Source organism: Schistocerca serialis, chromosome 7, assembly GCF_023864345.2.
Source record: "Schistocerca serialis cubense isolate TAMUIC-IGC-003099 chromosome 7, iqSchSeri2.2, whole genome shotgun sequence".
NCBI lineage: Eukaryota > Metazoa > Arthropoda > Insecta > Orthoptera > Acrididae > Schistocerca > Schistocerca serialis.
In genome coordinates, this window is record NC_064644.1 from 120,986,210 (window position 1) to 121,008,248 (window position 22,039).

General features: G+C 43.5%; 1 protein-coding gene across 1 annotated transcript in view; it reads left to right on the forward strand.

The window, feature by feature from the left end:
- The window catches only part of LOC126412919 (uncharacterized), a 342,642-nt gene that overhangs the window by 107,585 nt on the left and 213,018 nt on the right, over window positions 1-22,039 (forward strand). The window contains exon 2 of the mRNA XM_050082808.1: window positions 17,440-17,553. Within this exon, the coding sequence (XP_049938765.1) occupies window positions 17,440-17,553 (114 nt within the window). The remainder of the gene's footprint in view (window positions 1-17,439; window positions 17,554-22,039) is intronic.

A 22,039-nucleotide genomic window follows, 5' to 3' on the forward strand; every position in this document is an offset into this window, starting at 1 on the left:
TATATCCATTTCCATGATTCTCAGCGGAAATGCATAGAAATTATTGCAGTTTCCCTGACCGCATGTTTCCATGCACGCATAATAACGATAGCGTATTTGACTGTATTCTGCAGATTGTCGTAAATGCCGCATTATGTCATCTTATTCTCATTCACACTGACGTCGTGTTTTGGATTTTACGTTTCGAAAAATGAGTTAGGTATAGTGTGTAGTGCCACATTGTATTAATACACCTATAAAAATACCGGAAAAATTGATTCTCAGAGTTTCAAAGAATATGAAGGTAAACAGAATGTGGTTATAATTCGCTCCTAGAGATCCAAATTATTAAGTGGCGCACTTCCCTATATGATACGTCAACGAATTGGGTCTTAAAAACAAAATTGAATGGCAAATGGTTCAAATGGCTCTGAGCATTATGCGACTTAACTTCTGAGGTCATCAGTCGCCTAGAACTTAGAACTAATTAAACCTAACTAACCTAAGGACATCACACACATCCATGCCCGAGGCAGGATTCGAACCTGCGACTGTAGCGGTCACGTGGTTCCAGACTGAAGCGCCTTTAACCGCACTGCCATACCGGCCGGCACAAAATTGAAGAAACGCATTTTCGAGAGCTCCTCCAGTTCGTCGAAGTTTATAACATGCATCTCATGAATGAAAATGTTTCGTATATGATGCTACAGTCTAAAAATATTGCGTCGGAGATCTTTCATCTCTGTCTACTGTTGTTGAGGATTCGGTCACAGATAAATACTTGTGACAAGCAAGATTATGAAGATGACTGCTGCTATTTACATTCCCAGTAATTTAAGTTGTGCTCTTAGATTCATGTCTAACCGCATACTCGGAAATCGTTACATATTCGGAAAAAATGGTGATTTATTTCCGACAAGAAAAAATATAAAGGTCACTGTTGGTTGTTTCGCTCACAGCAATTTCATCTCCAGCAATTTCATGTTTCATTTTTTAAACACACAGAAATCACGAAATCATAAATGAGGAAGTGCTCTCTTACATATAAGTAATAACAAATATTGCAGTAGAATCTTAACTTACGCGAATAACAATGTCTCAGAACGTGTTGCATATATGAAGGGGAAAAAAAATATTTCTGCACCCATCCGTGGGTGAACCCGTGGCTTTTCGTATCGCATTCCCGCGTGCTAACCACTTCGCCACCCCAAACAACAGAAACACAGTGCGCAGTTCGTGTACTATTGGGTAGAGGAACGTAGGCTGACTTCGTTGCCAAACGGTGCTGCATAAATCATAAATGCGTGATAGTTTGGAAGGTTTCCAGTATCAGGCTTCACATAATTGCTTTCCTTTGTTACTTCAAAGTTGTAAACACGTTTCGATAATTGCTAACTAAACCATTTGTGGGAAAAGTACGCTTAGTCACTAGTAACGTCAGTTCACACTCTTGTAATATACGTAAGCAGAGCCGATGTCTTGATATTTAATGGTCTTTAAACTCTTATTTGCACAAAAATAACACGTATTGTGAGAGAATATTGACGGAAACCTTTTTTTATGTAACCATTCAAAGTAACAACCTAACCTAACCATATTTCTAACAAAGGAAAATAGTCTATTAAGAACCCACTTTCCAACCGGATGCTTCTCTGGTGATTCTTTAGTAACACAATCACTAAATCCAAAGCTGAAACCGCTAAATATGTTCGAAATAACAAATTATAGGTGTACATAAACCGCAGCTCACCGATCGACAGGGCCAGACCGAAATCCAAAACTTCTCGGTACAATTATCGTAAAATCGGTGGGAGGACCGTTCGGTAACAAGTCTCAGAAGCTTACTGAATAGGATATTTGGATAAAGAACCGAAAATGACATCACTATTGAGATTAACCTACTACACCGATCAGTATGATCAGAATAGGGCCCCAGGCTGTGTCCGTACCGCGCTGCACCTTACCAGCCGCCGTTTACCTCGATGACGACGTTTGTGGAGACAACCATCGATCTAGTATAGCAAAAATGTGATTCACCCAAAGAGCCAACACGTTTCCATTGATTGATGGTCGAATCCCGATGATCCCGTGACCACTGTAATAGTAAATCGTTGGGTCAACATGTGATCACGTAGGAGTGGTCTGCGGCGGAGCTCCATGTTCAATCATGTACGATGAATGGTGTAGTACGAAACACTTGCTGGTGCGTGCACCAGCTTTGTGTTCTTTTGGCAGAATGCCACAGATCTATCCTACTTTACAGAGCAAATAAGCCTCCGACTCTCACGGTCTGTGAAGAGTCGTGGATGTCCAACCAATTAGCGCCTGGTGGTAGTTTCACTGTCCTACCTCTTTTCGTAGATGCTCACGACAGTAGCACACGAACAGTCAACCAGCTTAACCGTTTTCGAGATACTCGTTCACAGGCCTTCGCTAGTGTGATCCTCCGTCCGTGTCTGCTCCGCATATCCCACATTCTAATAGCTGGGTCCCCCCCCCCCACCCCCCCACCCCCAAGCGTCTAGTCTTTTCAGTTTGTTTTTATAATCGCAGTTCGCACTTAAACATTCCTGTTAAAGATAAAACTCTCTCAGCTTTAGTGGTATCTCCATATTCCACACTGTACATCAGTATTTTTATACTCAATAAATACAAGCACTTAGCTAGAGCAGGCATTGCCTGCAGCGGAAACAGCGACTGTTGAAATTAAGTTTTTCAGGACGACCACAAGTCGCACTTAGTATGTTCTATTGACTGGTTTCGCTCTTTAATTTAACAAACAACTGCTGTACTCTAAACTGTAAATACCAGAGTTTATAATGATGCTCTTGTTAAATTAAAGAGCGAAATTGGTCTATAAAACATACTAAGCGCGACTTGTGGCTGTCACGAGGGGTCACAAGGAGAGGGGTCCCAATGCCAACCAACCGCCATCGCTTTGACGCTAACGTCAGGAGACCGGACCGCAACGAACGCTAACCGCTTCGCTGGCTCCAATTTCCCGTCCGTACACACTAAGCAAATCGCTGCCAATGAAACTGTTGGCTATCGTTCGTTGGCCTACGGTGAACGCGCCTTTGAATTAGAGTAGAACTTCACACCCGATATCCTTAATTATTTGTTGGATATATGCCAATCTCAATCATCCCGTACAGTCCGTACGCATTGCAGCTCCATCAAGTGCCATGGAAATTATTCCCTTATGCTCAAACACACGTCGTATCGTCCTATACCTCCTTCTTGTCAGTGTTTTCCAAATATTACTCTGTTCGTCGACTGTACGAAGAAACTCCTTACTTTTATCTCAACAGTCCACTTAATTTTCAACATACTTCCACAGCACAACATTAGAGATGCTTCGATTCTTATCCCACTTTCTTAGAGTCCATGAGTCACTACTAAAAGTACATTCTCAGAAAATTATTTCTCACATTAAAACCGGTGCTTGATACTAGTGTACTTCTTTTGGCCGGAAGCATCTTGACTGCTGTGCAAGTCTGCTTTTTATGTTCCAAAATGTTCAAATGTGTGTGAATTACAGAGGGACCAAACTGCTAAGGTCACCGGTCCCTAGACTTACACACTACTTAAACTCACTCAGACTAGCTCAAACTAACTTACACTAAGAACAACACACACACCCGTGCCCGAAGGAGGACTCGAGCCTCTGGCGGGAAGGGCCGTGCAGTCAGTGACATGACGCCTCAAACCGCGCGGCCGCTCACCGCGGAGCTTTTTATAGAGTCCTTACTTCGTTCGTACTATGTTGTTTTCTTCTAAAGTAGCAGAATTCCTATACTTCGTCTACTTAGTCGTTTCAGTTTTGATGTTAAGTTTATCATTAACCTCATTTCTGCTACTTCTCATTAATTTTGTCTCTCTTTGGTTTATCTCAATCCTTATTCTGTGCTCGTTAGACTGTTCATTCAGTATATCATGGTAATTCTTACTAACTTTCATTAAGAATGCTGTTTCATAATCCTATCGTTGAAATCCTTTTACTCTGAATTTTAATCCCACTCCTGAGTCTTTAATTATATCGCTTCAACAATAAGAGAGAGAGAGAGCTGGCCCTCCTACCTTACTAGTTATGATCCTGTAAATGGTGTGCAATTACCGTGAACTGATATCTAGCCTTTTGCAGGGGGATGTACATTTTAACGCTGACTTCGAAAGGTAGTGCAACTTTGCATTTTACACACTAACAAATCATTTCCCCATATGAAAGTAACGTACAAAATAACTTAAATCTTAAGCTAAGCAATCACACGAATTTTCATTAGTCGCGAAATATTTGTCGATCCTTGTTGTTGTCGTCTTCTGTCCGAAGACTGGTTTGCTGCAGCTCTCTGCGCTAGCCTATCTTGGGTAAGCCTCTTCATCTCTGTATAACAGCTGCAACATTACATCCATTTGAACTTGCTTACTGTATTGTAGCCCAGGCATCCCTCTGTAATTTTTAACCACCACCACCAACACACATTCCTCTATTACTAAACTGACGATTCCTTGATGACTCAGCATATTTCCTATCATCCCAGCTCTTCTTTTAGTTAGTTTGTACCATAAATTTGTTTTTCACTGTTTACAGTCAGTACCTCCTCATGAGTTGCTGTTCTGGTCTTCAATCCGAAGACTGGTTTGATGCAGCTGTTCGTGCTACTCTGCCCTGTGCTAAACTCTTCATCTCCGAATAACTACTGCAACCTACATATTTCTGAATCTGCGTACTGCACTCATCCCTTGGTCTCCCTCTACGATTTTTACCCTCCGCGCTTCCCTCCTGTAATAAATTGGTGATGCCTTGATGCTTCAAAATCATTCGTGCAAACCGATTCCTTCTTCTAGTCGGACTGTACCACAGATGTCTTTTCTCTCCAGTTCTATTCAGCATCTCCTCATTAGTTACGTGATCTACCCATCTGATCTTCAGCATTCTTCTGCAGCATCACATTTCAAAAGTTTCTATTCTCTTGTCTAAACTGTTAATCGTTCGTGTTTCACTTCTGTACATGGCTACACTCCATACAAATACTTTCAGAAAAGACTTTCTAACACTTAAATCTACACTCCATGTTAACAAATTCCTCTTCTTCAGAAAAGCTTTTCTTGCCATAGACATTCTACATTTTATACACACTCTACTACGGCCATCATCAGTTATTCTCCTGTCCAAATATCAAAACTGATCTATTACTTTCAGTGTCTCGTTTCCTAATCCAATTGCCTCAACATCACCTGATTTAATTCGAGTACATCCCGTTATCCTCGTTTTGCTTTTTTTATGTTCATCTTATGTACTCCTTCCAAGACGCTCTCCATTCCTTTCAACTACTCTTCCAAGTCCTTTGCTATCCTTGACAGAATTGTTATTGGTTCTTAAAACTGCTGAAAAGCAAATGCTGAACGGCATTGCGACAAGGGATTCAACGCCATACAACTTCTGGTCGTGTATTTTGTTGCCTCATTTGTATGGATTCTGGTCTCTCTGCCCCTTCTCTCAGAGAAGTCAACAGGAATTTTCGCGTCCTCCAAGGGCAGGTGTCGGAGAAGTTGCGCCGCAAAGGCGGCAGTAATCACACAGTTAACAGCCATTTTAAACTGTAATTACTGTGTAATTGGAGGAAAATATCAGCAAAGCCCCGGATGCAACTTGTTCTCCCCCTGGGGAGTGTCACCCCTGCGCGCCGAGCGCCACCCCGCGTCGTGTCGTGACAGGTCCTTAAACGGCGACATTTCAAATTAAAATCGCCGGCTCTCCAGGCTTTGGCACGCCCTTTTTTTAATCACAAAGGTGTCAAGCTACTTGTTAGCGCGAGATGAAACTTTGGGCTGAGACGCCGGCTGGCAGCCGGCGCGCTCTGGCCGGCGTCGACGCCGATTGTTCATTAAAAAAGTTTTATGAGCCCCGCCGACGCTAAGCGGTCGCGACGCCTTCGCCAGCAGATGCTGCGCGGTGGTCGCGCTCACGAAAACAAAACTTCTCGCGGCGCGTGTCCCCAACTGGCGCCTCAGAAGATATTTCTGCTTTTCGTACCAAGTGTAAAGAACACTTGTCCTGATACTTTTTTGATCTTCGACTTGTCTTTACGAACTTAATGAAGGGTTGCAAGGCATGTGAGGGAAAGAAGAGGTGAGCTGATATCGATAGTGCTTTGATTTCGTTATTTTAATGTACAGTGCAGAGTACCCCTCATTTTGAAAGTATTTTTCCATTGCGTGACATTTTTTGAGCAATTGTCTTGTTAGCGCGTCCATGAAGTAACTAAACAATAAAAAGATAACGTCATAATTAAACTACCTGTTTTCATTACACAATTGACAACGGAAGTCGCTGAGTCACTATTGCATCGTGTGTTCCTACATTTCTCCGGGATCCGAACTGATCTTCCTTGAGGTGTGTTTGTACCGGTTTTCCATTCTTCTGTAAAGAATTCGTGTCAGTATTTGCAGCCGTGACTTATTAACTGACAGTTCCGCAATTTTCACATTTGTCAGCACCTGTTTTCCTTGGAATTGGAATTATTATATTCTTCTTGAATTCTAAGGGTATTTCGCCTGTCTGATACATCTGCCTCTCTAGATGGAAGAGTTTTCTCAAGGTTGGGCCTCCCAAGTTTGTCAGTAGTTGTAACGGAATCTTGTCTACTCCCGGGGCCTTGTTTCCACTTAGGTCTATCAGTGCTCTATCAAAATTTTCACGGTGTATCTTATCTCCTATCTCATCTTCAATTTCTACAATATTGCCCTTAGGTACATCTCCGTATGTGGGGTGGCAGGCGGAATAATAGAATAAATGTTTTGTATTTATGCTGTTGTTTGCCGTTCTCAACACTGGCTCTCTAACTACAATATTGGCAACCAGAAAGTGATTAGCAAAACGTGGAGCCTGTAATTAGAATTCCTAGTGCCCACTTCATCTGAGAAATACATTTATAGCTACAGCTTATAGCTCTGAGGAATTAGGAGATTGTCTGGGATTCATAATCAAAAACCATTCTCTCTAAAATATTCACTATATTCTGAAAGTCACAGACCAAAAAGAATCCACACAATCCAACTACCAGAGCATTTCAGAGTCTAATGCGCTGATGCAACTATAACTGTTCAAATTAAAAGTGTAAGCGAATGCTCCCCATAATTTGATGATAATGTTCATCAAACGCCACGCTAATAATGGTAGAATGTCTGTCCTGCAGCGGCACGTGAAAATACGACATACGCAAACTGAAGATAGACCATTAAAGTCATCCCAGAATTAACACTTCACTCGAAAACGATTTCATAGTTACGCGTATCCCGAGTAACTTATTACGGCATCCTAGGCTGTTTATAGCAATGATGCCGACGCGACGCGACTCTCGGCACAGGTGGTGCGCTAATCAGCTTCTGGAGAGAGCTGGGGCCTTCCTTTTTCACGCAGCTTTCTTACATATAAAGCCTGATCAAATCCGCTCTCCCGACTAGCTGCTGGGCTAGTAATGCACCACTTTAAGTTATCGAATAAATCATTGCTTCCTTTGCTGATGGCCGATGAAGCTCTCAATTTAAATGTACAATCAGCACACAGGTAAGCAATCATAATAAAAGTCTGACGTGGCTAAGTCAAATATTTTGGGCGAGATAATTAATTTAATTACACTACACGCAGTAGACGAGCTCTGAACTTGCTCTTTGGAGATACGCTGTAGCTACAGTTTTATAGTTATTCTGTTGAAACTTCTCACATTTTTATGATTATAGCGGATCTCCCTTCTACTTAAATTTAAACATCCTAGCTTTATTTATTCGCCTACTTAATCTATCTTGCTTCCTTAATTTCTAAGACAAAAACCAGAAAATCGTGAATTTCGACTAAAATTTTAATTTGTGAGATCCAGAATAATGTTTCTACTAAATTATTATGCAAAAGGAATCTAAATATAAATTTTTTAGGTTCTAGCTTTTTTTCTGTTGCGCCAATGATTTTTACAGAAAAACATCCAAATTTCGAAAATGGTTAAAGTTATTGAACTGATATCCAACACATATTGATTTTGTATTACTCCTGACATGCTAGAAACGTTTCAGGTTATTTACTTCATTTTAAAGTATTGCGCAATATTTATGACGTCAGAGCTAGTTACAGCAGACTAGGCTGGCACACAATGGAAAGAATGATGTGAATTTTATAAGGCGTGAGTATGCTGCTTCCCTACACGTTGTATAGTCTTCTATATACTCCTTCCATCTTTCAGCTTTCCCTTGTTTGCATAGGACTTGTTCTCCATCTGAGCTCTTGATATTCATTCACGTGGTTTTTCTGATTGGCGGTATCTATCTTTCCCCTAGCGATATATGATTCTGAATCTCTACATTTGTCCTCTAGCCATTCCTGCTTAGCCATTTTGCACTTCCTATCAATCTCATTTTTTAGGCGTTAGTATTCCCTTTCGCCTCCTCCATTTACTGTATTATTATACCTTCACATACACTGGTAGCATTGTGAAATTCACGACGGCAGTGCTGAACAACATGGACAACAACACTACAAAAATCATTATCTTCTGCCGTTGTTAGGCTTTGCCTATTACATCCACGTACAATGATGAGTCCAAATCGTTCTATCTGGTTTTGAGCCTCCCAATGTTTCTTTATTCTGTTGGTTAGTATTCGTGTAGTACTCTCGGTAGGCTGTCAGCCTACATCTTTCTGATGTGCTCGTTTCATTTCCTCCTGTACTCTCCTAGATTTATTTTTATTTTTTTTTATTCAGATACACCAGTTCTGTTTCTGCTTTTAATTCTGTATTTCCCTCTCTATGTTGCCTTGAGTATGCTGCTACATGTCTGATAAATCTCCACACTAACTTAATCATGATGCGAACCATCTCCGAATATCAAATTGTTCCTAGAAGTTTCGCTACATGTTAACTATATAGGCGAGTATGGAATCACTCTATCTACGCTGTCTGATCCCTAGTACTTGGACATCACTATGTAAGCTAAACTGAGCACTAAATGTCACGAGAGGCGGACCCACGCGTATAAAATACAGGCGGTGTTGTGTTGTCAGTAGAGGAGGAGTTAACTGCAGAATCGGCTCCGAGTTGTCGAAAGTTTATAATGAAATTAAATATTAGCGTTACTTCCCTTGCGCGCTTTGTAGTTCTTTAGTGGACAGATGAGCGAGGAGCAGATGCGGTCGTGGACAGGGAGTTAAGATATTAATTTGTTCTACATCTACGAGGGTAATCCCAAAAGTAAGGTCTCGTATTTTTTATAAGCAAATAGACCTGTTTATTTCTACAATGGTTTACATCAGTTTACAGCTTGAACATTTAGCTATTTTTCGACATAATCACCATTTCTGTCGACGCATTTTTGTAGATGCAGTAGCAGTTTCTGGTATGCCCATGTCATACTAGCTTGCCACCGTGCTGTTCAGAAAGTTATGAACCTCTTCTTTCACCTCGTCGTCGGAGCTAAATCGCTTTCCGGCCAAATGTTCTTTTAACCTAGGGAACAGGTGATAGTCACTGGTTGACCAGGTTCCAGGCTGCAGAAAGGAGATTTCTCCATAGTTTTAAAGGATGCACAAGTAAGATCACTTGGGAAATAAAGACATTTCAAATGAATCACAAGATGATTCAGTGCACAAGGAAATAGAGCCAAAGAGAAACAGATGGTGGGAACATGTAGATATAGTTGATGAAAACAGCCTTTCTAAACAATTCTAGACTACAAAACTAGAGGGATAAGACAGAGTGAAAGACCACGGAGGAGATGGTTGGACTCTGTCGGGCAGATCAGCTGAAATCAGCTAATATATGTAGGGAAAAGAAGACGGCGAAGTGTTATTACCAAGAACAATTTTTATTACTACGATTATAATGCTGAAAACTAACTTATATTATGGAAACACGGGGCTGCTTACTGAAGTCCTGTCGCTCAAGTGTGTGATAGATATCGGATATCCGGTTTCATCCGTCAGTAAGCATTTATCAGGCATCAAGTAATAGGACCTGCCCCCGTGCGCTTTCCTTTTAGCCTCCTTCATCCGGCTTCGCAATTTCGTGAGGTCCGGCGATAACAGTACGTCGCTTTTCCCTCTCTCCAAACACACACACACACACACACACACACACACACACACACACACACACAGCCACATAAAAAAGCAAACACAGGAGGAGTAGGGAGCCTCTAATGGGACGCCTCGGTCAACACGGGCCTAGCCGATTTATCATCCAGGCCACCCCAGCGCGTCTCTGTGTACACAGCGGCCAGTGGCGCGGTTCGTTTGATCCACTCGGCAGACAATGGCGAACCGGCGTCACGTCAAATATTCAGCGCCACTTCTGCCCACCATCTGTCTTCCTGGCCAGCAGGCGACGTTTAGAAGACAAGATCATGAGGTCCCCATGCCAAAGAAGAGGGCAACATGGCACACTGCGATTGACAGGTTTGTGCATACAGCTGAGCATACACTCTATTATGCCACAAGCATTGAAGATTATATGTGAAAGACAGTGACACAGTAGCGCTGCTAGGATGAAAGAATAAAGCAGCTGTAGCGGGAATAGGAAAGTAAATAGCAAATTTCATATAACCTTTTTAGAACTTTCGTGATATGCATTCCACAAAACATGTACCTTGCTGCGGTGGGGTGGCTTGAGTGACTTGCTGCACAGTAGAATGATAAGTAAGGAATAAAATTTTGTTACAAGCCAATGAGGATGTCGCTAAGTGGGGCACGTCCTCCGGCTACGCAGAGATGTAACTGAATGTCAACACGGGAGGCCCGAAGTACAAACAAGCTGGGAGTTCGTTTCATCAGATTATGCGAGAGGGAAGCAAACAACTGATTCAGCAGTCTGACAACAGTGCAGAATAGAAGAACGCTGTACTGCTAAATGTAGTAACTACAATTAGAGATGTAATAAATACCCTCTCATGATGCAGACTTCGCATAAAGGATTCATTAGAGCAGCTAAGAACGCTGACAGGCTCAGAAAACGAGAGCACGTTCAGTCAGCAGTGCGTGAGGGATCACGTCATCGCCTGCTATACAATGTCCCTTCTCCCCAAGTTCATTCTCAGAGTTAGGCCATTCCATCTACATATCGAAGGAAGACCAGCTCTATTAAGTTGCAGGATGCTCTGGTGAATGCAACAAGTGTCTACAAACTGCCGCCAACTTGGGAGTCCACTGCTGCAAACCAACAGCCATACGGCCGTGGAGGGGGATAACTGACCTGCATGCCTCAATCCTGCCAGTCACAACAGTGACCGATCTTCCGCGAATGAAGAACTGACACGCCCTTCTGTAAGCTGTTCAATGATGTAGGCACTGGGCACCTGTACCACCACTACTGGGACAGCACAAGCCTTACCGTCTGTATGTTAGGACTCCACTAACGCTGTTCTTGGTGTTACTGCTGGGTCTTCAGCATACACGCCATCTCGACAACCAACAACTCAATGCTGATTTCTGGAGCCAATCGTAAGCGCAGCTTCACTCATCGAGAGCGTTGAGGCACTGACGGAAGTCCACAACCACAGCATGCTGCGCACACACGGCCGCCACATCCTCCTGCAATGGGGCCGCAGCACTGGCCAAAGGCAAAACATGACCTGTGTCAGCAAGTTCCTTGCATGGCACTGACATACCACCTGCTGCTTTCAAGCAACTCTAACTCGGTGCGTCCGTCGCTAGGCAGCTTCAGGAATAAATGATTCCTTATTAAATGATGTCTCATTAACATCCCGGTGTTCTACCTGATCTGTAACACACATACTTCCCCGCTGCCACCTGATAACAACACAAATCCTGCCCGTGTAGTAACAGACTGGACTATACTGACGTACTCTGAGGACAACTGCTCTACATTAGGCGAAAGGTCCTGACGACTGCTTGTGAAGAGGTACAGACGACACATAGAACAGGCTGTATTACAGACATGCCATGTCATTGTACTGCATCACTCTATTCCTGGGCAAAATACAAGATTTTCCAAAATAAAACCTAACTGGGAAGTGATTTCTGTCTTTTTAAGCATCCCGGAGCAAGTGAACTTCTACAGAGCATGGCAGTATGTGTATACATCTAAACATTTACTACGCTAGCCACTGTTGAGTACATGACAAAGTGTAATTTGTACCAGTATCAGACATGTTTTAAGACATTATCGTCTTTAGTCAAACATAACTACATTTTAAAAACTTCGTTATTAATGCTATTACTATTATTATTAATCATTGTTAATATTACATAAACGATCATGTAGCCACACAGGCCCAGATGCAGATTGCCCATCTAAAGGTTTCAAAAAAGCACGATTTGTTGCATTTCGTATAACTATTGGCCTAATTTAAAATTGCTGTCGTAATCCATTGATTAGGTGCGATACTCTTATGTTAAAGGTTCAACACAATCTTCTTTTTCTTGTGCCTTTGTCCGGTACAAGCGCATGGCCAACATGGTTATTTACAACGTTGGCGTGTTTAAATTAAGGGTTGGCCGGACATCCTCCTGTCGCCTTTTCCTAAAATGCGTACTAGAAAATGACAAGATAAGATTTTTAATTGTAAATAAATTTACAGCAAGCGATTCTTCTTAAAGCGTGTTCGAGAGCTCTTCGAATAACTTTCCAAGAGGAGAACGTAATTAAAATTTACAGGAGTTCACTACAAGTGGTCTGCTGTCAAACCGTCAATTGGGAGCGTCTATTACGAATGTAAATAGAAACTTCAAAACGACCACGTAATTTAAAAAAATCGGCGTTCATAATGGGTGCAAGATGCAGAGGAAAGAGCTTCATAGCGTGCTTTTTCGATGAACATCATTCCAACACGTGTAAACCAACTGTAAAATAACAAAAACATCAAATTTTGTATACGAATTTCTCGTATATCACTTTCAATAATAGGAAAAATTGAGTAAATTCCACATAGAGGCTCGACTCGACCCCACGACTCCCGATTTAGCGCTGTGTAGTCTTTTCGCTGCGACAATTGCTGCGCGAAAACTAGACTGACGTTCATGGTTCATGCCGCACCCGATCTCCTTCAAAAATGGTATTTTTCCCCAAGATCCTGCAGCTCTCAGTTTTCTGGCCAAGCCCTACATATACCAAAAATTTGGACGATATCGGCCATGACTAGTACGAGCGGTCCGCTCGTGAAATAATCACATGAAAATAATTACTCAACTTGACTTTGAATAAGCAGGCGTCGTTGAATCAACATACCGCTTCATGTCTAGAATTAGTTTATTCCATTGCTGCGATACTCGTGCACTTAAGGACTAGTATTCAAATAAAGTAACTACTTGTAAATGCTATGAAATAATTCATGATATATCTCCGTTCACTAATGTACTGGGGTCGTGAACTGAGATGACAAAAGTCGTGGTATACCTTCTAATATCGTGTCGGACCTCCTATGCCCGGCGTAGTGCAGCATCTAGACGTGACTTGCACTCAACAAGTCGCTGGAGATCCCCTGAAGACATTTTGCCATTCTGCCTCTATATCGATTCATTATTGCGGAAGTTTGCAGGAATTTGTGCCCCAGTTGATCTCTCGATTATCTCCAATAAATGCTCGAGGGGATTCATGTTGGGAGATCTGGGTGGCCAAATCATTCGCTCGAAATGTCCAGACTGTTCGAACCAATCACGATCAGTGGTGCCCCGGTGACATGTCTCATTCTCATCCATAAAATTTCCATCGTTGTTTGGCTGCAGATGGCCTCCTAGTAGCTGTACATAACCATTTCCAGTTAATGATCTGTTTATTTGGACCAGAGGACCCAATCCACACCATTCTGGAACCACCACCAGCTTGCACAGTGCCTTGATGACAACTTGGGTCCATGGCTTCGTGGGGTCTGCACCATTCCCGAACCCTACCACGACCTCTCAGCAACTGAAATCGAGACTCATCTGACCAGATCATGGTTTTCCAGTCGTCGAAGGTCGAACCGATATGGTTACGAGCCCAGGAGAGCACTGCAGGCGATGTTGTGCTGACAGCAAAGGCACTCGAATGGGTCGTCTGCTGCCACAGTCCTTTAATGGCAAATTTCGCCGCACTGTCCTGACGGATACGTTCGCCGTATGTCCCACACTGATTTGACGTAGAGTTGCTTGTCTATTGCCACTGACAACTCTAGCCAACGCCGCTGCTCTCGGTCGCTAACTGAAGGTTGTCGGCCACTGCAAGCTAATGCCTGAAATATGGCATTCTTGGCACATTCTTGACACTGTATATCTCGGAATTTTGAATTCCCTAAAGATTTACGGAATTGAATGTCCCATGCTTCTAGCTCCAGCTACCATTCTGCGTTCAAAGTCTGTTAATTATCGTTGTGCGGCCACAATCACGTCGGTAACTTTTTCACATGAACCACTTGAGTACAAGTGACAGCTCCGCCAATGCGCTGGTCTTTTATAGCTAGTTCAAATGGCTCTGAGCACTATGGGACTTAACAGCTGTGGTCATCAGTCCCCTAGAACTTAGAACTACTTAAACCTAACTAATCTAAGGACATCACACACATCCATGCCCGAGGCAGGATTCGAACCTGCGACCGTAGCAGTCGCGCGGTTCCGGACTGCGCGCCTAGAACCGCGAGACCACCGCGGCCGGCTTATAGCTAGTGTATGCGATGCTACCGCCACCTGTATATATGAATATCGCTATCCCTTGACTTTTGTCATTTCAGTGTGTATGTAATGGTGCCCGATGAAGTAGTTCTACGTGAAAGAGAGGCTCGATCCAGAAGTTCGATGTGGACACGGCAGTCCATTTTGTGGCTCTCTAGCAAGAGTAGTGGAGCGATAAGAGGCGGTGGACACAGCCTCCTAAGTAAGTCGGCTCGCTGGCGGTCGGTGCTTGCTATGTGGCCCTCTCGGGCGATAACACTTAGCCGGCGCGTTCTGGATGATCCCCGGCGGTAATTTAGCGTGGCAAGGCCGCCAAGACGCCCTCGGGACGGGGAGGCGCTCTTTAGCATACAGATGAACAGTCCGCACCGGCGCCCGCTGCTAAGCATGACGGATGGCGACGCCTTATTAATTAAGCCGGACTCGCGGCCATAACGAGGATTAGCTGCACCTCTCCCACCCCTGCTGTTCCCGGCTATGGGGGTGATGCACGCTCACAGCGGCCCCCGTGCGTAAAATTTAATGTCCGGTCGCTGCGCGCCCGTATGTCTAGCACGCCAAATTCGACAGCCTTCCCATGACCGCAAAACAAGCGCCTCTAGCACTTGGAAGGCCAAAAGTCATAATCTACATGTGTTACTTCTACTGTATATCGCTCTGTTTAGTCTTCCTATTGAGTGTTACATGTGATGTGATTGTTTACTAGTTTGAATGTGTTTCTCTGGTGTTCCCGCAGATATCTGCACTGTGTAGCTGGAGCCAGCTCAAACACATGCTCATTACGTCTTTCATGCGACGCTTATTATCGACGGAAAGCGTCGTTTTGTTTCCCGTTGCAAACGATTGGTATCCCACCGCTGTCCAGGGCGACTGCGGACACATCTGCGCTGGTCTTCAGGGATCAGTCCGAAGTGGAACTCATCGCTGAAGACAGTTCTACTCCAGTCAATGATGTTCCATGTCGAAGACTTGTCCGGAGACTCCGCGGACAGTGATGGGATACTAACTACACTTTCGCTTGTCCTACGGCCCGTCAACCAGGAGTCTAAGGTGTCACTTCTTTTCATAGCAGGATCGCTTTGGTTGTCATTCGCGAAGCCCTTACAGCACAACGGTACATCGGCGATATTCTGCGTATGTTTTGTTGCCCTTCATACCAAGTCATCCTGGGCTTACATTTCAGCAAAATAAAATCCTCTCGCACACGGCGAGTGTTTCGACTGCTTGTCTTCGGCTTGCCAAACCCTACGTTGGCCAGCAATGTCGCCGGATCTCTCCCCAGTTGTGAATTTTTGGAGCATTATGGTCATAGCCGTCCAACCATCTGGCCCAGGATTTTGACGCGCTAATGCCCCAGATGGACATAATTTGGCACTCTTTCCCTCAGCAGGACATCCAGCAGCTCTGTCAATCAATTCCAAACCGAATAACTTCATGCATAAGGATAGATCTAGACCAAGGAGTTATTAGGTTGCTTAGATTTTTGAAGTTCCTTCTGTTGAATAAGTCATCCAATTTTTCTGAAATTGATATCATATGTTTGTAAATATACATCACATCTACACATATCCGTCCCATTTGGATAACTCCTGCTTGGTGCGTCTTTATTTATCTTAACAGTATATTATACAATTGGTTACCAAAAGGGATACTCTGTCGCCTAAGTCGCAGGCACTAGCCACACACCGGTGTACCGCGGGTTGCCACCCTGCCCCTGAAGTCAGCGATCCAACCGCCACAAACCAAACCCGCAGCAGTAAATTCATTGTGAAAAAGAAAAGCCGCCAACCAAAAATGGAGTAGGTCAAACGTAGAAGAGTACCAAGGCTATGCCTGTGACCAAAGCTATGACGAGTACCAAAACAGAAAGGAAGCTAGTCTCCGTCACCTCTTTGATGAGTGACGATAGCATGGATAATGCTCATCTCTTCCGAGATACTATTGCAATGACAGATCCAGCACATGTTGTTGGAGAAGATCATATCTTGGCTAAATTTCGAGAAGGAAAGACGAATCCTTACAGCTACAGATATGTCTGCACCATAAACACTTTCTGGAAGGTCGCCTACAAGTTATCTAAAGCCTGTACACATAAAGAAAATAGTTTTTCATTTAAATTAAAAAGAAATATCGCTTATTAATAAGATTCATGTGATAGGGAAAGTGGCATTTCCCCATGTTGCTACTGGTCTGGGCAATATCAAATGGTGCTGTTGACGTTAATGAGAAAAAATGTAAGATAGTGATTCTCTTTTCCGTAGCTCTTATTTTTGTATTAATTTAGATATGCTAAGTATTATTTTAAACAGTTCTTACCCATTGCTGGATAACAATATAGTATTAGAAATAGGAAAAATAAGTAACGAAATTGATATAGTTCACTCTGACGTACTTCTCATGCCATAAAGTTCCTAGAAACATCCCCCACAGAAGAATACCGGTGATACATATGTATCGTTTTGTGTGGCCTCTATCTCATTTTTAAGATTTCAACCTTCTGTCTTCAATTTACACCACAATACTACTTGTGTATCATATTTTGCATGAACTATATCGTATTTAAGAATTTCTGTCCAAGAAAATGATATACTGTTTTTATTTTTTCTAGTCTACATTTGCAACTTTAAAAAAACTTTAAAAAATTTAATACAGTATCATTTCTAAGCAGATTATGTTCACTGACATTTAAAATTTTTCACAACACCTGTTCCTTTACTTAAAAAAAACGCGAATTTTGTGATTTTGAATCGTATTTAGGTTAGCTTATCCTATGAAAATTCCATGAGTAATGGGTGTTCTTTTTCTGCGCAGGTGTCGCTGTGTGACGAATACAGTCTTCCGGTGGACTTCGTCAACAAGCGAAGGCCCCACAGTTTTGGCGCCGGGCTTGCCAACTGGACCACTCCCAGTCCTGCAGGCGAACAGGTAGGCCTGCAGCAGCTGCAAGAGATTGTTCGCGGAATGACTGCACCAGCACGGGATAAGTGGGACTGAATTCCCGACATTATTCCACAAAAACAAATGAGTAGTAAAAGGACGAAGTTCATTCCGTGACGCGCTGTACACTCTGTTCAGGAATATTTAATGTTGGTCTAGACCATGGCCGTTCAAGGTACCGCTCTATGGCGCAGCGTGATTCCGCTCTTTGCTCCAGCTCCATCGCAAAATTCTAATTAAACATGTTGAACATTTAATAAAGACACTTATTACAATAGCCTTAATGCCAAACAGATTTTCTAATTCAAGGAAACATTGCCAGTAAAGAAAGGAGAACAAAATGAGTATAAAGACATACTAAATACGAAAGTTACTGGATGACGGCAAACTGAAAGGCAGAACTAGGAAACTGAGTGACAAAGAAAATATACGAAATTAACCCACTTCGGTTTTCTGTTGTCGCTTTCTACTATTATTTACTTTTCTTTGCATAAGAGCTTCAGTGTTGGGAATGACTGATTCAGCACAGCTCACTTTCAAAACACATTTCAGATAGTAATCTAATACGGAGCATCTCAGTCACGTTTTTCACAGTTACACTAGGGAAAAGAACTGATCACAATTGTACGCTAAGCCGAACAGACTAAACATCCATGCTGCATGGCTATGAAGTTTGGTGTAACGCTTCTCGAACAAATGTTTATCATAGTGACTTAAAGTCTTTCTGCTCTGGTATCTCTCTTTCAGTTCTGAATCGCGCTGAAGATCTAAGATTTCCATTTGGAGAGGGTGGCTTACAGAATCGATGGCAGCAGAGTACGAAGTAGCAAAAATTCCTTAATCTGTTTCCAGGCGCAAAATATCAGTGAATTTTATTTCAAATTCAGTATGCAGTTTTCTTAAAAGATCTATATACTAACCAAAACCCTCAGCAACGGCAACGTTTGTTAATGCTGACTGTTTCTGGAAGTAAGAGACGTTTCTAGCCTCGAGCCGCCTCTCCCAGAGCGACAGTTTCATCTTGAATGCCATTATATTGCCACAGAAGTGGATGATGAGAATATCGTTCCCTTGAATTGACACACGCAAGTCCCAAACATGTCCTGTCGCATCAGTTAAAAAGGCGAAACCAAAAATGCATCTGTCATCCGGCAGTTGTGGGACACTTTCTCCCTTCAGTTCCACGAATAACGATAGTTCTTAGCGCAGCTCCATGAAGCGCTCCAGAAATTAACACGACTGAGCCAGGAAACCCCACGGAGATAAGGAAAATTTCCATATCCATAACCGACATCGTCCAGAAACACTTTGAAAAAGCGATGATTGAATCCTTTTGCTCGAATAGAATTTTGACAGCCAGGTTCATAACATTATTCAGTTTTACGCTTTTGGAACACAGATGTTGTTCATGAATCAGGCAGTGTACAGGGATAACCAGGAGATCATGAGTCTTCGTTTTTCTCTAGACACCCCCTAGAAGTCAAGAGAGTAATCCAGAGACAAAGAAAAGGCAACAGTTCATTGTCAGCTGAGACTCCAAATCTTCCGCTAATTCTTCAGTTCGGCGCATTACAGTGGCTCGATGAAGTGACGCAGACTCTAGCTACGGAACCAGCTGTGGGCACAGCTCTTCTACTGCTATTATAAGGCACTGTCTAATAAATTGATCTTCAGCAAATGGCTTCAAGCGCACAGCTATCTGCTAAGAAATTCTGTAGCTGATTTTCAGAAGAGTCTCTTCCAGGATGATCAACGCCCCCCGCCCCCCCTCCCCCCCCCCAATTATGTGAAATATTTTTATATGAAATAATATCAGTAGATCAGTAGATCGAGTACTCAAAACTGACATGGTAATAATTTCCTCCGCTGCCACATTATTACAAGCAGAACTTACACTATTGGCCATTAAAACTGCTACACCAAGAATAAATGCAGATGATAAACGGGTATTCGTTGGACAAATATATTATACTAGAATTGACATGTGATTACATTTTCACGCAATTTGGGTGCATAGATTCTGAGAAATCAGTACCCAGAATAACTACCTCTGGCTATAATAACGGCCTTGTTATGCCTGAGCATTGAGTCAAACACAGCTTGGATGGCGTGTACACGTACAGCTGCCCATGCAGCTTCACCACGATACCACAGTTCATCAAGAGTAGTGAATGGCGTATTGTGACGAGCCAGTTGATCGGCCACCATTGACCAGACGTTTTCAGATTGGTGAGAGATCTGGAGAATGTGCTGGCCAGGGCAGCAGTCGAACATTTTCTGCATCCAGAAAGGCCCGTACAGGAGCTGCAACACGCGGTCGTCCATTATCCTGCTGAAATGTAGGGTTTCGCAGGGATCGAATGAAGGGTAGAGCCACGGGTCGTAACACATCTGAAATGTAACGTCCACTGTTCAAAGTGCCGTCAATGCGAACAAGAGGTGATCGACACGTGTAACCTATGACACCCCATACCATCACGCCGGGTGATACGCCAGTATGGCGATGACGAATACACGCTTCCAATGTGCGCTCACCGCGGTGTCGCCAAACACGGATGCGACCATCGTCATTCTGTAAACATAACGTGGATTCATCCGAAAAAATGACGTTTTGCCATTCGTGCACCCACGTTCGTCGTTGAGTACACCATCGCAGGCGCTCCTGTCTGGGATGCAGCGTCAAGGATAACCGCAGCCATGATCTCCGAGCTGATAGTCCATGCTGCTGCAAACGTCGTCGAACTGTTCGTGCAGATGGTTGTTGTCTCGCAAACGTCCCCATCTGTGGACTCAGGGATCGAGACGAGGCTGCACGAACCGTTACAGCCATGCGGATAAGATGCCTCTCATCTCGACTGCTAGTGATACGAGGCCGTTGGGATCCAGCACGGCGTTCCGTATTACCCTCCTGAACCCACCGATTCCATATTCTGCTAACAGTCATTGGATCTCGACCAACGCGAGCAGCAATGTCGCGGTACGATAAACCGCAATCGCAATAGGCTACAATCCGACCTTAATCAAAGTCGGAAACGTGATGGTACGCATTTCTCCTCCTTACATGCGGCATCACGACAACGTTTCACCAGGCAACGCCGGTCAACTGCTGTTTGTGTATGAGAAATCGGTTGGAAACTTTCCTCATGTCAGCACGTTGTAGGTGTCGCCACCGCCGCCAACCTTGTGTGAATGCACTGAAAAGCTAATCATTTGCATATCACAGCATCTTCTTCCTGACGGTTAAATTTTGCGTCTCTAGCACGTCTTCTTCATGGTGTGGCAATTTTAATGGCCAGTAGTGTATTATTGAGCAGTAACTTACTTCGTTTGAAAAGCTGGCTTTCAATCAAAGATTATTCCCTTCCGTTCGTCGTACTCTGCCGCGTGATTTACTGCATAATGACGTCTTAAATTGAATTTCTTTATATGTTTTAATACTTTGTGGCACGGTAAAAATTTTACACGACCATCGTTTTCAGTAAAAAGGTACAGATCCTCGCAAGCAACTTTAAAAAAATGATTCAAATAGCTCTGAGCACCATGGGACTTGACATCTGAGGTCCCCTAGAACTTAGAACTACTTAAACGTAACTAACCTAAAGACATGACACACATCCATGCCCAAGGCAGCATTCGAACCTGCGATCGTAGCGGTCGCGCGTTTCCAGACTGAAGCACCTAGAACCGCTCGGCCACGCCGTCCGGCATCTTTAAAACAAGTTGCCTGCTGCCAGGTATGCTTGCTCCTTCTGCCACGTGTAAATAGTGCTGGAGCTCTTTCCGTAGTTCTCGCCTGTCGCTCTGCTCACTTCCCGCGGCTCCGCGCTACCATCAGCTGTGGTCAAGAGTCCTCATGGCCTGGGCTTTGACTGTATGTGTAAATAGTAAAAATCGTCTCTTACAACCAGCTGATGGGAGCAAGAAACAGTGTCATTCAGGTTTTACTCACCGGAAAATAAGTTGTAGGCCTTCAGTTTATCAGAATTTGCTCCAGATTTCTGCATCTACATCTACATTTATACTCCGCAAGCCCCCCATCGGTGTGTGGCGGAGGGCACTTTACGTGCCACTGTCATTGCCTCCCTTTCCTGTTCCAGTCGCTTATTGTTCGCGGCAAGAACGACTGCCGGAAAGCCTCCGTGCGCGCTCGAATCTCTCTAATTTTACATTCGTGATCTCCTCGGGAGGTATAAGTAGGGGGATACCTCATCCAGAAACGCACCCTCTCGAAACCTGGACAGCAAGCTACACCGCGATGCAGAGCGCCTCTCTTGCAGAGTCTGCCACTTGAGTTTGCTAAACATTTCCGTAACGCTATCGTGCTTACCAAATAACCCTGTGACGAAACGTGCCGCTCTTCTTTGGATCTTCTGTATGTCCTCTGTCAACCTGATCTGGTACTGATCCCACACTGATGAGCAATACTCAAGTATAGGTCGAACGAGTGTTTTGTAAGCCACCTTATTTGTTGATG